This window comes from Staurois parvus, unplaced genomic scaffold (genome assembly GCF_062004578.1).
Source record: "Staurois parvus isolate SC_StPar_1 unplaced genomic scaffold, SC_StPar_1.0 ptg001065l, whole genome shotgun sequence".
Lineage (NCBI taxonomy): Eukaryota > Metazoa > Chordata > Amphibia > Anura > Ranidae > Staurois > Staurois parvus.
The window spans coordinates 2,053,483-2,077,361 of record NW_028318861.1 but is presented as its reverse complement, the minus strand read 5'-3'; the positions used below and the strand labels follow the sequence as shown (position 1 = coordinate 2,077,361).

General features: G+C 40.0%; 1 protein-coding gene across 2 annotated transcripts in view; it reads left to right on the top strand.

Annotated features, from left to right (window-relative positions):
• The window catches only part of CDK7 (cyclin dependent kinase 7), a 39,822-nt gene extending 29,829 nt beyond the window's left edge, over nt 1-9,993 (top strand). For both annotated transcript variants that reach the window (XM_089658379.1, XM_089658378.1), the window contains one exon: nt 9,810-9,993. In XM_089658379.1, the coding sequence (XP_089514505.1) occupies nt 9,810-9,838 (29 nt within the window). In that variant the 3' untranslated portion in view covers nt 9,839-9,993. The remainder of the gene's footprint in view (nt 1-9,809) is intronic.
• Nucleotides 9,994-23,879: the final 13,886 nt, after the last annotated feature.

Below are 23,879 nucleotides of genomic sequence, written 5' to 3'. Positions count from 1 at the left end.
GAGTGCCCTCTTGTCCTCTGTGATGACCTCAGGGTGAATAGCTCTACACTGAGCTCACTATATGAAGTACTGATGTATTTATACATGTTGATCGTATCCCCCCTTAATCTCCTCTTCTCAGGAGAGAATAAATTCAGTTCCTCTAATCTTTCCTCATAGCTGATCTCCTCCATGTCTCTTATCAGTTTGGTTGCTCTTTTCTGTACTTTCTCCAGTTCCCCAATGTTCCTTTTGTGAATTGGTGACCAAAACTGAACTGCATATTCCAGATGAGGTCTTACTAATGATTTGTACAAGGGTAATATGATATCGCTCTCTCTGGAGTCTATACCTCTTTTAATACAAGAGAGGATTTTGCTCGCTTTAGAAGCCGCAGCTTGGCATTGCATGCCATTATTAAGCTTGTGATCTACCAGAACCCCCAGATCCTTCTCCACCATTGATTCCCCCAGTTGTACCCCCCCCCCCAGTATGTATGATGCATGCATATTCTTAGCCCCCAAGTGCATAACCTTACATTTATCAACATTAAACCTCATTTGACACATAGTTGCCCAATTAAACAGTGCATTGAGGTCGGCTTGTAAGTTGAAGACATCCTGTAAGGACGTTATTCCACTGCACAGCTTGGTGTCATCTGCAAAGACTGAAATGGGATTTTTAATTTCAAACCCTATATCGTTTATAAATATATTTAAAAAGTAAGGGTTCCAACACTGAACCTTGGGGTACACCACTGACCACCCTAGACCATGCAGAGTATGAATCATTAACCACTACTCTCTGAATACGATCTTTTAGCCAGTTTTCTATCCATTTACATACTGATTTTTCCAAGCCCGTAGACTTTACCTTACACATTAGCCGTGTGTGGGGAACTGTGTCAAACGCTTTTGCAAAATCCAAGTATACCGCGTCCACCGCCACCCCTCTGTCCAAGGTTTTGCTCACCTCCTCATAAAAAGAAATCGGATTTGTTTGACAACTTCTGTCTTTCATGAATCCATGCTGTCTGTTGCTTAAAATGGTTTTTCTCCAGCAAGAACTCATGTATGTGGTCTTTTATTAAACTCTCCAGTATCTTCCCAACTATAGAAGTTTAACAGGTCTGTAATTACTTGGTAGAGATTTTGACCCCTTTTTAAATATTGGCACCACATTGGCCTTACACCAATCCAGTGGTACTATGCCAGTCAGGGTGGATAAAAATCAATGATTTTTAAAAAAAAAAAAAAATCGTTTTTTTTTTCTATTTTAAATCGGATTTTTTTAAATAAAATGCTTTTTGAGGAAAATAAATTACCATCCAAAGGTTATTCCATCATGAAATAAAGATTAGTTTTAATTATGTAGAATAAGGCTGTATATGTTTAATTGTTTTGGTAAATAAATTCCATGAATCCATTCACAATGTCATGCTCTTCCAGAGGTTTTTGTAAGATTATTGGGCAGTTTCTCTGCCTACAAGATATTATCACAGATGCTCGGTTTACTTTTGCAGTTCTCAAAACTGAATTTGACTCAGCGGAGATCACATGCCTCTTCTTCACAGCAAAAATGTTATAACATGAACAGAGTTAAGAAAAAGACCTTAATCCTAACTTCTACAAACCTATGAATACAGAATCAACTCCTTCAGTGCTAAGTTTCAAGAAGTTCAGTGAATAGGATAGAAACAATATTTTTCTGATTGTTTGTTTGGAGTGGAATAGATCTGCACAAGAAGAAAGTGAAACTAAGGAAGGGGCTGACAGTCTAAGTTTCTTAAAATATATATATTTTGTTTAGCCAAATTAGTTAACAAACATGGATGTTTGTTTAAGCAAATAACATATGCTGGAATGTTATTGTTTCAGATGAATAAATCTATTTAAATTGTTATTATTAAGGTAATGATTATTTTTCTCCTTCCTAAGTACAACAGAAAAGTTGTCCTAATATGATTAACCTATTAACTGGGGATAAAAAAAACTAATATGAAAAGCTGTTCTAAAAATCTTCATCTACTTGCATATTAAAGTTATACCAGCAAGAATTAGTCTTTATGTAGAAAACTATGATTTAAATCAAGCTTTACTGACTAGCGATTTAAATGGTGATTTAAATCGGTTTGATTTAAATCAAATCCACCCTGATGCCAGTCACTAAAGAGTCCCTAAAAATTAGAAACAATGGCTTTGCAATGACAAAGTTCAATTCTTTAAGGACCCGTGGGTGTATGCCATCTGGTCCAGGTGCTTTATTCACCTTTATTGTCTAAATATGTTTGAATCATATCAATTGTGAGCCAATGTGGATCATCTGGAGCTGTGTCAATACCATGCCCATTATGGACAAGAGCTCCCGCATGCTCCTTTGTATACACAGAGCTGAAGAAGGTATTAAATAAATTTTGCCTTCTCTTTGTCCCCAGTATTTTGTAAAGGGCCTACATGACCGGACCTTTTTACTATTAATATATTTGAAGAATTTTTGGGGTTGGTCCTGCTATCTTTTGCAATCTGTCGTTTGTTTTCAATTTTTGCAGCCTTTATTACCTTTTTGCATGTTCTGTTATATTCTTTGTAATGTTTAAACAATGATAGTGTTCCTTCATTTTTATATTGGATAAAAGCTCTTTTCTTATCTATAGCCTTTTTAACTTTGGCCGTAAGCCACATAGGTTTGATTTTTAGCCTTTTAACCTTGTTGCCCATGGGAATATATTTTGCAGTGTGTTCATACAGTCTTTTTGAAGAACTCCCATTTCTGTGTTGTGTTCATCAATGCCAATATTCCCTCCCATTTTAACTCTTGGAGAGCAGCTCTCAGCCTTGGAAAATTAGCTGTCTTGAAATTGAGCGTTTTTATTTTTCCCGTATGTGCTTGTTTACAGCTAACAATAAATGACATCATGTTATGGTCACTTCTACCCAGATATTCTTTTATATGGACATTCATTACAAGCTCTGCATGGTTTGAGATTACCACGTCCAGCAGAGCATCATTCCTAGTAGGGGTCTCTATGAACTGTACCATAAAAATTGTCCTGTAATAGGTTTAAAATTTTTTGCCCTTTAATTGTTCCTGCAGTACCATTACTCCAGTCAATTTCCGGGTAGTTAAAATCCCCCAATATTATCACTGTCCCAGCCCTTGCAGCCCTTTCGATCTGTGCAAGGAGCTGAGTTTCCACCACCTCATTAACACTGGGATGCTTGTAACAAACTCCAATGATTACCTTTGTAGTACGCACCCTCATGTGCAGTTCCACCCATAATACTTCAGCCTCATCACACTCTCCATCAACTAGGTCCTCTTTCACACTCGCCCTGAGATCACTTCTCACATAGAGACATACACCACCACCTTTCCTATTTATCTGTCTCTCCGAAAGAGAACATAGCCAGGAATATTAATGGCCCAGTCATGTGAAGAATAAAGCCAAGATTCAGCAATACCAATTAAATCATAGCTCTCTTCATGCAACAAAGCTTCCAACTCACCTATTTTGCTTGGCAGACTTCTGGCATTAGTGAACAAACACTTTAATTGATTGACACCTTGTTCACACGTATTTTGCATATTTTTTTATTTTCATACAAATGGTACCAATTCCACTGGTTGTTTGTAACATGGGAACCTTCTTATCTGCCATAGCCTTTTCCCCATTCCCCCCACCAAAAAGTACTGACCCCTGTCTGATTTGTCTACCCCGTTATAATCTAATTCTCCCTCCCTCTTCGATCCTAGTTTAAATACTCCTCCAGCCTTCCCATAAACCTCTCCCCCAGCACAGCAGACCCCTTTCCATTTAGGTGCAAACCATCTCTAGCATATAGGTTGCACCCCAATGAAAAGTCAGCCCAGTGCTCTAGAAACCCAAATCCTTCTCTCTTACACAAGGTCTTCAGCCATGCATTGAGTTCTCGAATCTCCCCGTCTTTCCTGAGTTGCGCATGACACAGGTAATATTTCAGAGAATATCACCTTGGACGTCCTTCCCTTCAACTTGCAGCCTAGTTCTTTTAAGTTGATTTTTAAGGAGCCTCCACCTTCCATGTATTCTGTCATTGGTTCCAACATGAACAGAGACAGCTGGGTCATGCCCAGCCCCTTCGAGTAATTTATCAACCTGGTCCACCACATGACGAATCCTGGCACCAGGGAGACGGCAAACCATTCGGTTGAGGCGATCCTGGCAACAAATTATTCTATCAGCCCTTCTGATCATAGAATCCCCTACTACCACCAGCTGTCTAGGCCTTCCTGCACTACCCTCACCACCCCTCTCAGATGGTCTGCCCTCCTGGCTGTTAGGGATAGCAGTGACATCCAGGGCTGCCACCCCGAGCTTGCCACCCCCACATATTCACCCAACTTGGCGAACCTGTTTTGGGTGCTCAAACCCAGGGCAAGCCTTCATTTTCTGTGAGCCCCTACCACTCCCTCTCGTTACAGTAACCCATCTTCCTACCTGATAATCCTGATTGGCCCCTCTGCCCTCCACATCAATCCCATTAGCTACCTGCTCACAGAGCAGAAGTCCTCTTTCAAGGTTGATAGCTCTGCCCAGTGTTTCAACTTTCTCCTCCAGACCTCTAACGCGAGGTTCCAGAACGGCAAGCCGCTCACATCTGTCGCAGCGGTATCCATCCTGGAGCTGATGCTCCATTGCTGCATACATGCGGCACACTGTGCACTACACAAAACCCTCAACCCTGCTGGCTCTCATATCCCAGTTACAATATTAACAGGAAAGATCAGTTGTCACTTACAGGTTAGTAAACTCCGTTTTTTTAACTCCACTTATCAAAGGTCCTGCAAGCAAAATACAGGCAAGCTCAAAAAGGAGCAAGCTCAGAGTGAGCTCTACAGCAAGTTATATAGGACCTGTATCACCTGTGACCAATTACCCCTCCCCTTAGAGTGAAGGAAGACAAGGAAAGGAAGAAAAAAAATGCTATTTAAAAAGTGACAGAAAAAGGGATTTAAAAAAGTTAAAAGCTTTTAGCAAGACCCAAAGAAGAAAATAAAACTACAAGCACAGCAATCACCAGCAGTCAAAAGTAAAACTTTTTCAAATTTCCCACTCTTTAGTGATCAGCCAGCATAAAATGCCAGGTGTTCCCACTACTGTGATTCAGCCAATGAGGAGAGAGAGACCCGGCAGAGCCGCTTCTCTCATGCACATTTCTGGATCGCGATCAAGCTCATGTGTGTATTAGGAGGGGCTGCGGGGGAATCTGCACACAGTTGGTTTTGTACCTTCATGCATAGACTGTAGGAAGGTAAAAAAAAACCTTATGCCTTAAAAATCTCTTTAGGACTAGAATAAAGAAGGAAGACTTTTGCTCAAGCAGGATGTTAAAAACACTAGCAGTTATCCACGGAGTAGCAACTGTTCACTAAACAGATTTAACAAATGGCTTCCTCGGAGTAGGCTGCACTCCTTATTCTGAGGAGAAATGTGTTCACATGTTAGGAGTCTGAAATGTTTCATATTCGGCTAGAACTGAGAATTTGTTTTTTGCAGAATTTCTCATATAACAGAGCTCCTAAACTGAAATGGGACAAGTTCATTCACTAACTGAAAAATAGCATTTTATTTTTTATTTTTTGCCCTTTAGGTTTAATACAGTCATGTCCAATCTGCAGAGAATTGTACAGTTTGTAAATACCAGAATTGGATTCCACACAACGGACAGATCAGTATGAATTAAAATTGGGGAAAGGAAATTGTATTTTTATTGTTTTGCGTCAATATCTTCAGACTGTTGTGATTTAATAAATTCACAATAAGCCAGTTCTTCTGATTTTATGAATCTGTTCACTCACCTTTATCAATAACTAGCCAACTGAAGCTCCTAATAGCAAAGTTTGAATTTAAATTGAAGGCCTTTCTAAACCTTCACACAAATATATAAAATTGTGGCTTACCAGTCCTTCGTTGTGTGTTTTTGTTTTTTTCTTTTTTTTTTTTTAAATTCACCAAAACATACAGTTCATTTAAATCTTTTCCCTCACTCCGCCCGCCCTCCTTCCCTCTCTCCCCCCCCCCCCCCCCCCAATTACCCCAATCCATATCAGAGTTCCTAGCATGTATCTTTTATCAAGATTTTCTATCTATATCTATATCCCTTCCATCCTATCTCCTTCTTTCTTTCAGGTACTCCATTAGAGCTCCATCTTATACTCCTTCCCCCTATATTCCAACCAGTTCTAAATATATTTTGGCTGTTTTAAACATTAACCAGCTACTCCATGTTTTCCTACATTTTTCTGTTCTATCCTCTTCAATATGACACAGCTCCTCCATCCTGTAGATGTTCTCCACTCTGTTGACCCAGTCCTTTATTCTTGGTGGATCTGGGGCTAACCAACACTTGGGAATCAAGCCCTTAGCCGCACTGATTAAATGATATAGTATCCTGTTCTTTTGTAATTTTACTGAAGCTTCAAATTTATAAAATAAACATACCCATGGGTCTCTCTGTACAATAATCCCACATATTTCTTGAATGTATTGCAATATTCCCTTCCAGTAATCCTGTATTTTCGGACAATCCCTTCATATGTCAACTATTGTTCCCTTTTCCCCACATCCTCTCCAACATAAAGGTGAAACATCTACTTGTTTATGTGACTTACTTGGTGTGATATACCATCTATCCAAACATTTTATAATTAATTTCAACTGTGCTCATATTTGTCACCTCATGTGTTAATTTAAATATTTTATTCTTTTGCTGATCGTTCAGTTTTGTTCCAAGCTCCTGTTCCCATTTTCCCAAGAACTGAGGCGGTTCGGTGCTTTCCATATCCATGAGACTCTTATAGATCTTAGAGGTACCCTTCTTTGGAACCAAAGTTACATTCAACAATTTTTCAAATGGATACAGATTCTCCGACATCCTCAGTGGTTGTGGGAGCATTGAGACAAAATGACCTAATTGGCCATACCGCCATTCATCTAATGTATAAAATAATTTTTCTTCCTTTTAATTCTAACAAAGTGTGCAGTTTCCCCTTATTCACTATATCCTTAAAGTGTGCATTCTTATCTTTAATCCATTTCCCTGAAATATTATCCTTCCCTGGGGGGAAATACTCCATCTCCACCAAGGGAATCATACCTGAATTCTATTCCCATCCCTTTTGCTTATGCATTCTATCCCAAACACTTAAAACTGTCTTTTGTAAGTGAACTAATGTTCACATCTATTGTACAAAATGTATGTGGTACCCAAACCATCTTTCCTAACTGTGCCTTGCTCAAAGTCCCTTCCATGTTCACCCAACTTTTCTCTTGTGAATTAAATATCCAATCTATTATTCGTGACAATATCACCGCTTGATAATATTTCTTAACATTAGGCATACCCAAGCCCCCATTTCCTTTGCCCTACACAATACCTCATACTTCTCAGTTTCTTATTTAGGATGAACTTAAGTATCTTCTTTATTATCTCGAAAAAAGATCCTGGAAGGTGAACTGGGAGCATGTGAAACTTATGCAGTATTTTTGGTACTGTCACCATCTTTACCAGATTTATACGGCCTATCCAAGAAGCTGCACCTTTTGACCATCTCCCCAGCTCCTCTTATTTCATTTAATAATGGAATGTAATTTGCCTGGCACGGGGTTTTTTATTGAAGGAGTAAGTTTTATCTCCAGATAGCTTATTTCCTTTTCCCTCCAAGTAAAGGGAAAGTCTTTTTGTAGACTCCACTTCTGGACCTTTGATCTAGTAATGTTAAAGATCTCTGACTTTGCGGGATTTTTTTTCAGTTTTGATCGCCATACTGTTTTAATAGTCTCATTAAATTAGGCAGTGTTATTCTAGGATTTACGATATAGAACAACATGTCTGTATATGCTGCCACCTTATGTACCACTTCCCCTATCTTTTATTCCTAGTATGTCTACACGCTTTCCTACCCTCGCCAGGACAGGGGATAAAACAAACAATAGAGGAGAGAGTGAACATCCTTGTCTTGTTCCGTTAAACATTTTAAAAAACTGTGAGAGGGATTCGTTGACCTTAACCCCCGCTGACAGAGCACTATAAAGCCCTTTTATCCACCTTAATATTTTAGGCCCTATTCTTAAGACATCTACCTTATCAATCATAAAGCCCCAGTTAACCCTGTCAAAAGCCTTTTCGGTATCAATTGACAGGAATAATGTTGGCAGTTTCTCTTTTTCCCTTTGTAGGAGGAGCAATGACCTCAGGCCTTCCTATAGGCATATAACGGCCACTTACCTTTCCCTCGGTCCCACGGTGTGTCCCCTGCAGCCTGTTTCACCGGCTGTCCTATGTCCAGCATTTTCAGTGTGGGCACCCGGCTGTGTGGCTTCACAGCAGGTACCCACTGCACATGCACAAGTCGCGCTGCGCTTCATGAATGGTCCTGTAGTCTTCTGGGACCTGTCACGTGTCCCAAAAGACTACAGAGAGTGAGGACACCTTCGCAGCTCGGGCAGGGCTCAGGTAGGCTCTAGGACTTCACCACTTTCTCTTCTCTAACATCAAGGGGCATGGTTCTGTAGTCCTCAATAATGCTGTAGCTCTATGTAGTCAGCACAAGCTGAACGTTATCAGTTCACAAGGTTTTTGAAATGCTTTCCATGGTATATGTAACATACCAGAAGGGACCAAGAAATAGAAGGGAGTTAATGGTTTGCGTACTATTTAAGGCTGTTTGGTAACTTTATAATGCATTACTACTGTTTGAGTCATGTGTTTACCTTGTGCTCTCCTGTGGTAATAAGCAGGTGCTCCAGGGACAGGAGGGAGCCCAGGCAATGGAGGCTGGCAAGTGATGTCCTGACTTCCGCAATTCACCCACATTGTCGAGCCAAGTGGTTTCAATAAAGGCTATTTACGCTGCTTTCTTTTATAACCGTATACAGCATGGGGTAGGAGGAGTGGTGGGGGAAAGTAGTGTGTTTTTTTTTTTGTTTTTTTTTGTTTTTTTTTTTAAGCACACTTTTTTATATTTAGCGTAGACTTCATCTTAAAGCAAGTTCACACCACTGCAGTTTGGGTGCAGTGTGATTGCATGTGTGGTTTATCTGCTGTTTTAGGTGCGCTCCCATTGACTTCTATTAGATTGTATTTTCTGAAAGTGCATGAACGATGCAGCATACAGGATTTTGATGTGCTGTCATGAAAACATGCAGTCTAATAGAAGTCAATGGGAGCGCACCTAAAACTGCAGATAAACCACACATGCAATCATGCTGCTCCCAAACTGCAGTGAACTGGCATGAACTCACTCCTAATGATTTAGCTCATGTTCACTCTAGAATGTGGTTCGGGAAACTCCATCAGATCACACTGCCCTTGCAATCTGTAGAACGGCACCCCAAACGCAGGTCACAAATACAGTGCGTTTTCCTGCACTGGATCGCATGGTACAAGATGACCATGCAATCTGGTTGCACTGCAGTTCCAAAACTTGTGCATGCACGACTGTGGTGTAATGCGGTGAGCTTTTGACCTCATTCATGATGAATCGCACTGCACTGAATTATATTAATTTCACAGGAATGCAGCGCGGTTCCTGTGTAATTCACATGCTGTTCAGTGCACCGAGGCTTATGAAAGATGTTTTTGATTGTAGCCATGCTTTCCTTCTATTCACATCTTGTTTATCATAAGTCACAAGTAGTGGGATATTTTTGAGGAATGTCTTTGTGTCTAGAAGCAACTGGTGACAATAGCCTACAGGCTGACAGATGGCTTGAGACCTACTATATAGTTGTATCCGTAAACTAACACTATTTTTCAGTTAATCAAGTTACTTGTGTTTTTATCTTTCAGAAGACATTGTAAAAAAGCTGAACTTTTGACAAGACTGGAACATTTCTGCTGTACATAGAGGTGCTGCTATGGACATGAACTGATATGAGGCTGTAAAAGATCATTGTATTATACTGTACATTAATATGGTTCTTTTGATAGTAAACTTATTTTTGTGAATAAATTGGATTTTTCCATTTTAAAATGTGTGCATTGTACATTTCTTGAACTGAATTTTCCATCTTGACTCCTGTTGCTCATAATTTTTCTGGTAGTTTTCCAATAACAAAAACATTGAAGTATATATTAGACAAAATAAATAACTGTGGTCTTGTTTGTAGCAACCAGACACAAGTGTCTTGTGCTCATAGCTTGCGGGACAAAATGTTTATTGGATTCCTATTGGTTGTATCAGAAGGCATGTCCCTTCTTCATTTTCTCCAGCTGTTACGTATCAAACCAAGGATGTTTCATACAACTATTACATAAACATGTTCTGGAAGTCAAACTAGTGTATTGGAATTGTAGAAGCGGATTGTGTAGTGTCAGTCTGGTGGGAAAATCTGCACTAAACCGTTTTCTTTCCAAATGTAAAAAAGTAGTTATTCTAAACCCATGCAGTTAAAGAAAAACATTGGTGTATCTGGATCATCAAATCTGTATTTGGTTTAAGCATTCTTTTTATGCTTTGGGGTTTGTTTTTTGAGAGATGACGACCACAAATTAAGGGAATACCTTGGGGACCCCTACTTCACTAGAACTAGTGTCCCCATTGGAAATTTTCCCCTTTTTTATTACTTTTCTGGGGTTAACCCAAAATTTTGAGAAGGTGAATCTCCCTAAAGGGGCACAGACTTCAATACAAACCTAATATTTGTTATCCATCTCTACCCCATCCAAAACTATTAAAGTATAACTAAAAAGGCAAAAACATTTTTTTTTTTTTAAAGACCTCCAAATATGCACCATAATTACTTGTAATTATCAGGTACACGAAGCCCCCATTTACACCTGTGGTTAAGAGGGGGTAAAAACACAAAGTTGAGCCATATTTTTACATCCCCCACCATTCCCTTAAGCTGCAATGGCAGTGGAGGTCAGGGAGGGTGTATATATATATATATAGCGTGGTCGTGCTTTACATCCAAAAATTATCCCTTCTGTTTTGTGTTTGGCAGGCAATACCACCTGCCAAATGCAACCCATTCAACTGAAGAGGAGCTATAATAGTTTAAAATCTAGAAAATGATTTGGTTATGCAAATTAACGCTAAAGTTATTGTCAACGTAACCAACGCGTGATCACTGGCCCTGGGCATCAGCATGCATGACAAATGGGGTAAATTATACTAAAATTTAGGAAACAAACTGCAGCTGCTCTCCACCATGCTTAGTATTCATAAGAGACTTGCATGCTGTGATTTTTGTCCTAAGATCATCCTTGTACAAGATGAGTCAAGTTTGCTTGGTTTGTACAGCTGTCTTAAGTCTTTTTGATGTTTGCGACTCTAGGATTCTTCCTAACTACAAGTACATTGTTCCTGTATGTAGTGGTTGAAATTTGTTACAAGTTGCAGGGAACATTAAAGGCCAGTAGGCTATGGGGAAACTCTGAAAATAAGAGCAGTCCTGTACACAGCACATTGCTTGCTTTTATCTTCCTCCAGCACTTTGCCTTTCTTCTGCTACTGAACAATATCTGCTTTGAATAGAAATGGAAATGGAAGGCATTGCCATTGTGAGGCCACTGATCTCTTCTGAATGGCCACTTTTCACAGTACTGCCCAACTGAAAAATCTCTGCATCCCTATTGTGTGAGCTCAAGTGCCTTCATTTGTTCACTAATTAGTCGCTTTGACCTGAGGCAGGCAGCATGGACCAACTACAATGACCATGCCTTTCCAAGCCACAACAAGCCATGAAATGTAGCTCCTTTTGCAAACTGGGTGTTTATTTGGTTCCTGTATGGTAGATTTCCTGTTGAAAAGCGACATTGTACCTTGTTTCCGATGCATTTTCTACTGCTCAATTAGTGAGTTTTTTTTTTTTTGTTCTGTAAAAAATACGTTTAAATCTTAAAAAATCTGGCATAATTAAATGGAACTGCCCAATTATGCTTTGCAGGTAGTAAAATATTTTTTTATGCTTTTTCTGAATGAAAAACATTCTTTGGTTACAGTGTGCTATCTATAAAAAAAAAAAAAAAAAAAAAGTTTACAAAGTTGGCCAGTCCGGGCCTGTATAGCGCCAATACCTTACTTTTTTATAATTCCATTTTATTACGCATAACATAATTTCTGAACATATTTGTTTTGGTTTCTTTGGATTGTATGGGTTGTTACCTACATGGTGAAACTTTTTATGTCAATAGCACCTTTTTTAGAAATAAATTTACTGAGAAAAATGGTGACTCGTTCAATACTTATTTTACCCGCTGTATTGCAGCTTACCAATCATTAGATGTGGTGGCTGCAGTAGTTTCCTTTTTTTCTTTTCCTTTCCCCCCCCCCCCTCTTTTCAGCTGGTGAGTAACAAACTTTCTGTATTGAGCCCGTTCACAAGGGCCGAATATTGTCTGAAATCAACTTGTACAGTAGATACTGACTGACATTTAGCCTGTGTGTATGTGTTCTTGTTTGACAGAAGCCAATCTCTCTGCCATCTTCTGTTGACCAAGCTTGCTGAATAACCAGCAGCTGATCGGCATCCAATCAGCTCTCTTAGCCAATGTTTGTGTAAGCTAACTGATGTGTTCTGGCAGCGGTCCCCCTTTTCAGAGAACAATAGCCCAGTAGGGAGATTGCTGTACTAAAATCGCATTGTTAGTACAGCGACCTCCCGGTGAGCTCCTCCAGTTTTTATTCAGCTGTTGGGCTGAAAAAAAAAATGCTGTGTGTACTAGGCTTTAGCGTGCATCCACTCTATTAAGGGGCACAGCTTGTTTGTTGAAAAACAGGCTTGCTGAGATTACCAGGTAAAACCACAGGAAAGAATGCCTAAAAAAAAAAAAAAAAAATACTAATGCAGTCATCACATCTAAAAATTGCAATATAATGTTTGCTTTTGAGTTTCATACCGCTTTTAAAAAAAAGTTTGCAAAGCCATGATTTAAGTGGAGAAATGTGTTTTTTTTTTTTTTTTTTTTTTTTTTTTTTATTATATATTTTATTAATTTTTTTCTTTAGAGAAAAGACAATACAAATAACAATACCACATCTAATACATCCCCTTTTCCCCTATACTCTCCCTCCCCCTTAAAGAAACCCATGGCCATTCCTGTCTTAACTTCTCTTCCCTCTCTGTATACCAACCTATTTCTATTTGTCTATTTAATCATTTCAACTCTCCAACTCAATAACAAAATCACCCCTCGTTTTAACGTATTTTCCCAATGTTTTAAAATCACACCATTCTCTCTATTTTTCTCTATACACTTCCACTTTATCCTCCTCAATATAACACAACTCCTCCATCTTATTAATATACTCAATTCTCTCTTTCCAGTCCTTCCTTGTTGGAGATTCCTGGGCCTGCCAATGTTTAGGATTCAAGCTCTTTGCCGCACAAAGTGTATAATACAGTATACTTTTTTTATATTGTTTTACTGGCAACTCTTTTGTAAAAAAAGGCACACCCACGGGTCCTTCTGGATTGAAGTCCCCAAAATCTCCTGTATATTTTGAATTATTTCTTGCCAAAATACCTGTATTTTTGGACATTCCCACCAAATATGCGCCATTGATATAAATCTTTTATTGCTGAAGTTAACTTTATTCCCAAGTAACTTAATTCCCTTTCCCTCCTTGTGAATGGAAAGTCTTCTTGCAAGTTCCCCCTCTCCGATCTTGATACATTAATATTTAGAATTTCAGATTTTGTAGGGTTTATTTTTAAATTGGATAATTCTCCATATTGTTTTAATAACCTCATTAAATTAGGTAGCGTCAATTTCTATGTAAAACAGCATATCTTCTGCATATGCTGCTACCTTTATGCTCTACTTCTAAGTAGAGCAATTTTTGACTGAGAGAGACTGAGCCCCGATGACCCACTGGACCAAAGACCTCTATAAATAGACTTCAGTCACAAGAGTGTTACTGAAAACCATCTATAAAGTGGCCAGCTGGTCTTCCAACGCCTTCATTTCACATTATAGTGTGGCGCTTTCACATTTGTTGACATGGCAATGAAAATACTGATGTCTTCTTTGTTGTTCAGTATGAGGGCTGATTCACAACAGGTTTGGTCGGACCACATTGGGTGGCTGTTCCAGCGCAGTCCATCCACAAGACAAAGCAAAATGCCTTGCTCCTTCCTGGCCGATTCACACCACCATGGTGTGCACTGAAAAAGACGTACTGCATGCACTACTTGTTTTCAGTGTGACGCAGTGCACCGCCTCACACTGCAACCAATAGAACTTAATGAAATGTTTTAACTTAGCCGCAGGTGTGAACTAGACCAGGTTTACACTTTGTGTATGTTGGGAACGTGCAAAATCACACGGTTTCCCAAAGTGCACAGAAAAGTGCTTCAGTGCCAATAACTAATGGCACCCCCGCCCAGCGGCTAATGTATTCTTCCCAATAACACCTGTGTATTGAGTTCTTTATTATACTGTATGTACACTGTGATGTTAGCAGCAGGAAAAAGGAAAATTGTTACCTTATTTACCTTAATTTTCCTTTCCAGGTGCCAACATGCAACACCGTACCTTTCCCACTCACTGTTGTATTGAGTCTATTTACAAGAACGAGGTTGCTGCTCAGCCAAAGGTTTACAGTATGTATATGACTAGTCCTGTAGGTTGTTAGAGCTATGTACAGAATCTCACAGAAGTGACTACAACCCTCACATTTTTGTAAATATTTTATTATATCTTTTCATGTGACAACACTGAAGAAATGACGCTTTGCTAAAATGTAAAGTAGTGAGCAGGGGTGGACTGACAACTCATGGGGCCCCCGGGCAAAAAGGGATCATGGGACCCCTGTGTCCTTGCTCAAACTCACAAAAGCCTATGAAAATGGTACCAGGGGTATCTCATGGGGCCCCCTACTGACCCCGGGTCCACGTTCAGTGCCCAAGTTTCCAAATGGTCAGTCGGCCCCTGGTAGTGTACAGCTTGTATAACAGTGTAAATTTTATGTCCCCTCAAAATTATTCAACACACAGCCATTAATGTCTAAACTGCTGACAACAAAAGTGAGTACACCCCTAAATGAAAATGTCCAAATTGGGCTCAAAGTGTCAATATTTTGTGTGGCCACCATTATTTTCCAGCACTGCCTTAACCCTCTTGGACATGGAGTTCACCAGAGCTTCACAGGTTGCCACTGGAATCCTCTTCCACTCCTCCATGACGACATCACGGAGCTGGTGGATGTTAGAGACCTTGCATTCCTCCAACTTCCATTTGAGAATGCTCCACAGATGCTCAATAGGGTTTAGGTCTGGAGACATGCTTGGCCAGTCCATCACCTTTACCCTTGGCTTCTTTAGCAAAGCAGTGGTTGTCTTGGAGGTGTGTTTGGGGTCTTTATCATGTTGGAATACTGCCCTGCGGCCCAGTCTCCGAAGGGAGGGGATTATGCTCTGCTTCAGTATGTCACAGTACGTTGGCATTCATGGTTCCCTCGATGAACTGTAGCTCCCCAGTGCCGGCAGCACCCATGTATCCTCAGACCATGACACTCCCACCACCATGCTTGGCTGTAGGCAAGACACACTTGTCTTTGTACTCCTCACCTGGTTGCCGCCACACACACTTGATACCATCTGAACCAAATAAGTTTCTCTTGGTCTCATCAGACCAGAGGACATGGCTCCAGTAATCCATGTCCTTAGTCTGCTTGTCTTCAGCAAACTGTTTGCGGCCTTTCTTGTGCATTATCTTTAGAAGAGGCTTCCTTCTGGGATGACAGCCATGCAGACCAATTTGATGCAGTTTGCGGCATATGGCCTGAGCACTGACAGGCTGACCCTTTTCACTTAGGGGTGTACTCTTGTTTATTGCCAGTGGTTTAGACATTAATGGCTGTGTGTTGAGTTATTTTGAGGGGACAGCAAATTTACACTGTTATACAAGCGGTACACTCACTACTTTACATTGTAGCAAAGTGTAATTTCTTCAGTGTTGTCACATGAAAAGATAGGATATTTATAAAAAAAAGTGTGAGGAGGGTGTACTCATTTCTGGGAGATACTGTATATGCTATGTATAGGCATTGGAAAAGTTATTTTCATGAATCAGCCTGTCCTCCATTTATGCTTTGCATTTTGGAAAAGAATACTACAAATTCTGACACCAAAGATATGGGGCATTATTCCTCCCACTGACACCACCGACGGTCCTAGTCCTCCCACTGATGCCAGGACATTTTCTTCCCCCACTGGCCATCATCCACCCCACCTAAAGTCTGAAGGACAGTGAACTGGCCCTTAGTTTAGAATGTTTGGAGGTCCCTGGGCTATGCTATTCACAGACTTTCATGTAGTTAGGTAAACATTCGACGTGGCATGCCGATTTTTGCTATCGGAGACAGCTAACAAATGTTTCCGTGTACAATTTGCAACTAAACTACTCCCATTTACAGACAAAATTCTAATGAACACATACACTATATTGCCAAAAGTATGCCCCCCCAAATCATTGGATTCAGGTGTTCCAATCCCCTCCATGGTCACAGGTGTATAAAATCAAGCACCTAGGCAAGCAGACTGCTTCTACAAATATTTGTGAAAAAATGGGTCGCTCTCAGGAGCTCAGTGAATTCAAGTGTGGTACCGTGATAGGTTGCCACGTGTGCAATAAGTCCATCGGTGAAATTTCCTTGCTACTAAATATTCCACGGTCAACTGTTAGTGGTATTGTAACAAAGTGGAAGCAACTGGGAACAATAGCAACTCAGCCATGAAGTGGTAGGCCATGTAAAATGACAGTTTTATAAGTGACAGCGATCTACTCCCAGCAGCACACTAAATCCTCCCGACTCTCCCTGCACATACAACTGATGGGGGGTGCAAAGGAGGAGGGAGCGGGGTATGCGCAAATCTCCAGCCTCGTGTCTACAGCATCTACAGAAGCCCACCTCGGCAGCCTGACTTCTCACTGTAAGTTGCAGTACATTCTCTTCTGTAGGGGAGAGGAGCGCTGTGTATTGGACAGGGAGGAGAAGAAACATCTGGAAGAGGAGGAGAGGGGCGCTCTGCACTGGGCAGGGAGGAGAGAAGAGCTCTGTACTGGGGAGGAAGGGGCAGAAATGTGGGAGGAGAGCTCTGTATTGTGGGGGAAATTGACCTGTAAGATATGTACACCTTCACTCTCTACGTAGCCCAATCCTGAGCCCCGCACTCTACACGTAGCGCATTCGTGAGCCCCGCACTATGTACATAGCGCATTCCTGAGCCCTGCACTCTGTACATATCTCACTCCTGAGCCCCGTACGCTGTTTGTAGCGCACTCCTGAGCCCCACACTCTGTTCGTAGCGCACTCCTGAGCCCCGCACTCTGTACGTAGCACACTCCTGAACCCCGCACTCTATGTTGCCCAATCCTGAACCGCACACTCTGTACGTAGTCCAATCTTGCACTCTGTACATAACACAATCTTTAACTCCGTACTCTGCTGTACGTAGCCCAATCCTGAAACCTGCACTATGTACATAACTCATGCCTGAACCCCACACTCTGTATGTAGCGCACTCCTGAGCCCCACACTCTGTACGTAGGGCAGTCCTGAGCCCCACACTCTGTACGTAGGGCACTCCTGAGCCCCACACTCTGTACATAGGGCACGCCTGAGCCCTGCACTCTGTACATAGCGCACTCCTAAGCCCCGCACTCTGTACATAGCGCACTCCTAAGCCCCGCACTCTGTACGTAGCTCACTCCTGAGCCCAGCGCTCTGTACGTAGCGCACTCCTGAGCCCCGCATTCTGTACGTAGCACAATCCTGCACCCCTCACTCTGTAGGTAGTCTAGTCCTGAACCCTGCACTCTATACGTAGCCCAGTCCTGAACCCCGCACCCTGAACATAGCACAGTCCTGAACCCCGCACTCTGTACGTAGCCCAAACCTGAACCCTGCACTCTGTACGTAGCCCAATCCTGAACCCCACACTTTGTACATAACGCACTCTTAAGTTCTATATTCTGTATGTAGCACACTGGTGGGGGGGTATTGTGAATGATGTTGATCGCCAGTGATGCAATGGGGGCATGATAGTGTTCCTGCACCTATTTTCTGAGAAAAAATGCCCTGTAGCCTTAGGCCTCATTTACACCTGTATTTGTAACTGCTCCCCCTTCTACTGCACACAAGACAAAGCTGTATTTAGTTTCAAACCATGTTTAGGAGAGGGGCCAGGGGTGGGGTGGACAGTGGGGTTAAAGGGGGCCCCTTCAGATAGGCTATGATTTCTAACTGATGCCATGCTCACAGTGTTCAGAAGTCACCAACTGTCTGCAGAGTCAATAGCTAAAGACCTCCAAACTTCATGTGGCCTTCAGATTAGCACAACAGTGCGCAGAGAGCCTTATGGAATGAGTTTCCATAGCCGAGCAGCTGCATCCAAGCCTTATATCACCAAGTGCAATGCAAAGCGTCAGATGCAGTGGTGTAAAGCACGCCACCACTGGACTCTAGAGCTGTGGAGACATGTTCTCTGGAGTAATGAATCACGCTTCTCTGTCTGGCAATCCAATGGAGATGTCTGGGTTTGGCAGTTGCCAGGAGAACGATACTTGCCTGACTGCAATGTGCCAAGTGTAAAGTTTGGTGGAGGGGGGATTATGGTGTGGGGTTGTTTTTCATGGGTTGGGCTTGTCCCTTTAGTTCCAGTGAAGGGAAAAAGGTGGGCCAACTCAATATTGAACATTATGGACTGCAACCCTAATTTTATCTCTAACCCTAGCTCTTAACCCTTTCATGCGGGTCCAATGAAATCTATTACAATCTGTTGCGGGAGAAAAAGTCCCTGACCCTTTCCATAAAAACTGCACCGGCTCACAATGCAGAGATGTGAACTAGATCCGTAGGAAATCATGTTAAATGGACTAGTGCCTTTCTGCCAACTGAAAAACACACTGAAATCCACATAAATGTGAACCTAGGGTAAAGCACAATCTCTTTACTCCTACCTGTCCTGGGTGATGCTTCCCTGGACAAAAACAAATTGCTTTGCAGATTTCTTCTCATTTATCCCTCTTTGTGATCTGATGCATAGATCTCTATAGAAAACCAATACAATGTAACCATCCACAGTACACATTGTAGTAAGGCCCCATTCACACTTTGTGTAGCAGGAACATGCATTACCATTTTCCTCCTTTTTTTTTTTTTTTTTTTTAATTTCTGTGCACTTCTTGATTGGGTTGTCCTATGTTCGACCAATGCTCCAATAAAGCTCCTGCAACTTTTCAGGTGTGCAACGCTGTGCAGTTTTACAATATGTGTTTACAGAAAAACGCCCATCTGCTAACTGCGTTTGGCATGCCATTAACAACTTATGGCATAAATCCTGTATAATAATATGTGCATTGAGCATTGCACATTTGCAGCAGGTTTCCTGTGTGTTTTGTTGTGCGTTCAGGAAAGACAAAGTGTGAATGGGAGACAAAAATGGCAGTTGACTAGTGCAGAGCCGCTTAAAGAGTGGTTAATTAAATCCTACGCGGAATAATATATCACTACAGGAGTGAATGCAATAGTGTTTTTATTAGATCACATGGATCGTGAAAAAGGTAGACATTGACATGGTGAACATGTTGCAACTTTCCAATTGCTCCATTTCACCATCCCAAATGATTAGGACGTCATCACTATATCTTAACCATTTCAATACATGTTTTTCAAAAGGGGTCAATGTATATACTAGGTCTTTCTCCCAAAGCCCTAGGTGGATTCCATCCATACATATTGTGATGTTCATGAAGGAACAGCAAAAGAAGAAAACAAATTCACTAGGTCATACAGTATAGAATTTTACATTTGCTGAATACGGAAGGGAAACTCTACTGCCTCACATCAATCATTTTTGCCTATACAGCCATTTTGAAGACGCCGAATGGTTCTTTATTTTAATTCTTTGATTTTAATATGATTGCAACATGTTCACCATATCAATGTCTACTTTTTTCACGATCCATGTGATCTCCGTGTAGGATTTAATTAACCACTCTTTGGGCGGCTCTGCACTAGTCAACTGCCATTTTTGTCTTCCAGTATTATTAGGTTTACAATCCACACTTTTATATAAGTGAGTCGGAGATATCTTTAGGATACAGCTTTGTATCAATTAGTATGCAAATGTTTTCTTATTTTCAAAGTGTGATTGGGGCCTAACAGTGGACATGCATGCTTTGATAAATGATCAATTTATCTTCCAATTGATCTCTTCTGATAAGAATAATTGATCTATTGTTGACAACCTATTTGACTGATACACACACACAAGTGAATTGTGATCAAAAGTTAAGATGTGATCATAACTTACAACTGTGAGTCATTGATCATATCTTTGTTTCCACCATACAATCTCATAAATCTGACTGATTGAAATACAATTGTATTCAGAAAGTATCACGGTGATACCGACTGATGCAAAACGATAGATAATTTTTCCACTCTGGCTGATCGACTCAATTTGATAGAATCTGATCGAAGCTGAGTCTAAATTGATCGAAAAGTAAGCTATTGGCGATCTGATTCTTTGCAGATTTGATTGCTTTGATCGAATCACAGATTGACCGGATTAAAAAAAATTGACGTGTGCATGACCACCGTGCCTTGTACTCATGATGAGAAAATCACACGAATGGTCTTCCATTTTTTTTTTTGCATGCTAGTCTCATATCAAAAGTGAAGAGGTTACTAAGGCTGGCCATCCACTATACCATTTTCTTACAATTTCTGCCCAATTTCCTTTAGATATACAGTACCTTCAACTATGTAGTGCAAGGGCCTGCCTAATTGGATAGAATTAAAGTGTTGTTTAGGTTTGACCTCATATTATATGGTTTTTGGTAAAGCAAAAATCTCAAGAAAATTGTATAAGGTATGGCCAGCCTAAAGTTACAAAAATTCTCCAAATGCCTAGAATACTTGATCAGAAAATTGGATGAAAAGTACCGCTTTCAAATTGATCGTATAATAAACTGATTGGTATTACACAGCTTTTGAGAGCTGATCATGTCAGGTCATGCAAAATTTACCGAAGGAACAAAAGCAAATATTTTTCTCATACGATACCAGAACGTACAATTTTCGTTTAGTCAATACAGTATTTGTCCATAAAAAATCAGAAGCCCACGACCACACATGATCAGAAACAAAAGAATACATTACAATACATCACTTCCGAAGTTATGTTCTGTCATACAAGAATTTATGATCATTCGACTGATATTCTCATTGTGTGTACGAGGCTTTACACAGAATGCAACCTCAGAAGTGATGTAATATATTATATTATATTATTATTTCAGGTACTTATATAGTGCCATGAATTTTATGCAGCGCTTTACATATACAGTTGTGTTCAAAATAATAGCAGTCAGACATCACTAACCTGATCAATCACTGTTTTTGGCAGAAATTATATTTCTTATGCTGAAGAGGAAATGCCCTTGAAATGGGTGTTCCAACAAGACAACGACCCCAAACACACCAGTAAACGTGCAACATCTTAGTTCCAGAGCAACAAGATTGACGTTATGGAGTGGCCAGCCCAATCCCCGGATCTTAATCCAATAGAAAACTTGTGGGGTGATAACAAAAATGCAGTTTCTGAGGCAAAACCAAGAAATAGAGAAGAACTGTGGAATGTAGTCCAATCATCCTGGGCTGGAATACCTGTTCACAGGTGCCAGAAGTTGGTTGACTCCATGCAACACAGATGTACAGCAGTTCTCAGAAACAGTGCTTATACAACTAAATATTAATTAAGTGATTCAAAGGAAAGCAAAATCTTCAACCATTTTTCAGTTTATATAGTGAATGTTTGAGTTTGTAAAGAAGAATACAAACACTGCTATTTTTTTGAACAGTCTAATATTCACTTTTCTTCAATTTTTTTTAGAGGAACAACACAAATTTGATATATTTTTCATCATGTTTTGATTTGGAATAGAATGTGTAGTGTTCCCAATGCATTTGTGTGTATGGAAATAAAAGCTATTGGAAGGATTTTGAGCTTTATTCACTTTTTTCAACACACTGCTATTATTTTGAACACAACTGTATATTGTACATTCACATCAGTCCCTAACCCTCAAGGAGTGTACAATCTAAGGTACCTAACTCACATTCATACATACACATACTAGGGACAATTTAGACAGGAGCCAGCTAACCTATCAGCATGTCTTTGGAGTGTGGGAGGAAACCAGAGTACCCAAAGGAAACCCACACAGGCACAGGAAGAACATGCAAATTCCAGGCAGGTGGTGTTGTGGTTGGGTTTCAAACCAACTGCCCTAGTACTGCCAGGCGGAAGTGCTAACCACTTAGCCACTGTGCTGTATTGTAATGTATTCTTTTGTTTCTGGTCATGGTCTTACAATTTTTATCGACGAATACTGTATTGACTAAACGAAAATCATATATTCTATCATACATTCAAAAACGTTTGTGTTTTTCCCTTTGGATAATTTTGCATGAACTGTCGTGATCGGCTCTCTAAAGCTGTGTACTAATGATCAGATTATCGTACGATCACTTCGAAAGTGATATTTTTTTGTCCAATTTTCTGATCCTGTGTTCTAGGCATTAGGAGAATTTTCATAATTTTAGTAACCTCTTCATTTTTTGATATGAGACTAGCATGCAAAAAACAAAACAAAACGGACGGTTGTCTGTCCAATACAGAATACAACTTCAGAAGTGATGTGTTGGATCCTTTTGTTTCTAACCATGTGCAGTCTTGGTCACTCAATATTTTACGGATGAATACTATACTCATTAAACAAAAGTCGTTCGTACTGTTATCTTATGAGAAAAATGTTTGTGTTTGTCCCTTCAGATAATTTCACATGAACTCTTGTGATCGACTCTTGAAAGCTGTGTACTGACGATTAGATATCAGACAATCGCTTCAAAAGTGATATTTTTCATTCGATTTTCTGATCCTGTGTACTAGGCTTTAGGAGAATTTTCATAACTTTAGTAACCTCTTCATTTTTGATACGAGACTAGCATGTAAAAAAAAAGCAGTCGATCATTCGTCCAATATTCTCACCGTGTGTACGGGGTTTTAGACAGAATACAACTTCAGAGGTGATGTAATGCCTGGTATTGTATTATATTGTAATGTAATTATTGTATTATATTGTAATATGTTGTAGTTTATTATATTGTATTGTAGTTTATTGTAATGTAATGTATTTCAGGTACTTATATAGCGCCATCAATTTACGCAGCGCTTTACATATATATTGTACATTCACATCAGTCCCTAACCCTCAAGGGGCATACAATCTAAGGTCCCTAAACTCACATTCATATACAAGGGCCAATTTAGACAGGAGCCAATTAACCTACCAGCATGTCTTTGGAGTGTGGGAGGAAACCAGAGTACCCGGAAGAAACCCACGCAGGCACAGGGAGAACATGCAAACTCCAGCCATGAGGTGCCATGGCTGGGATTCGAGTCAACGATCCTAGTACTGCCAGACGGAAGTGCTAACCATTTAGCCACTGTGCTGCCTATTGTAGTTTATTATATTGTATTGTATTATATTGTAATGTATTGTATTGTAGTTTATTATATTGTAATGTATTATATTGTAATGTATTGTAGTTTATTGTATTGTAATGCATTGTAGTTTATTATATTGTTATGTATTGTATTGTAATGTATTGTAGTTTATTATATTGTTATGTATTGTATTGTAGTTTATTGTATTGTAATGTATTATATTGTATTGTAATGTATTGTATTATATTGTATTGTAGTTTATTATATTGTATTATATTATGTTGTAATGTATTGTATTGTAATATATTATAATGTATTGTATTGTAATGTATTATATTGTAATGTATTGTATTGTAATATATTATTATTATACAGTATTTATATAGCGCCAAAA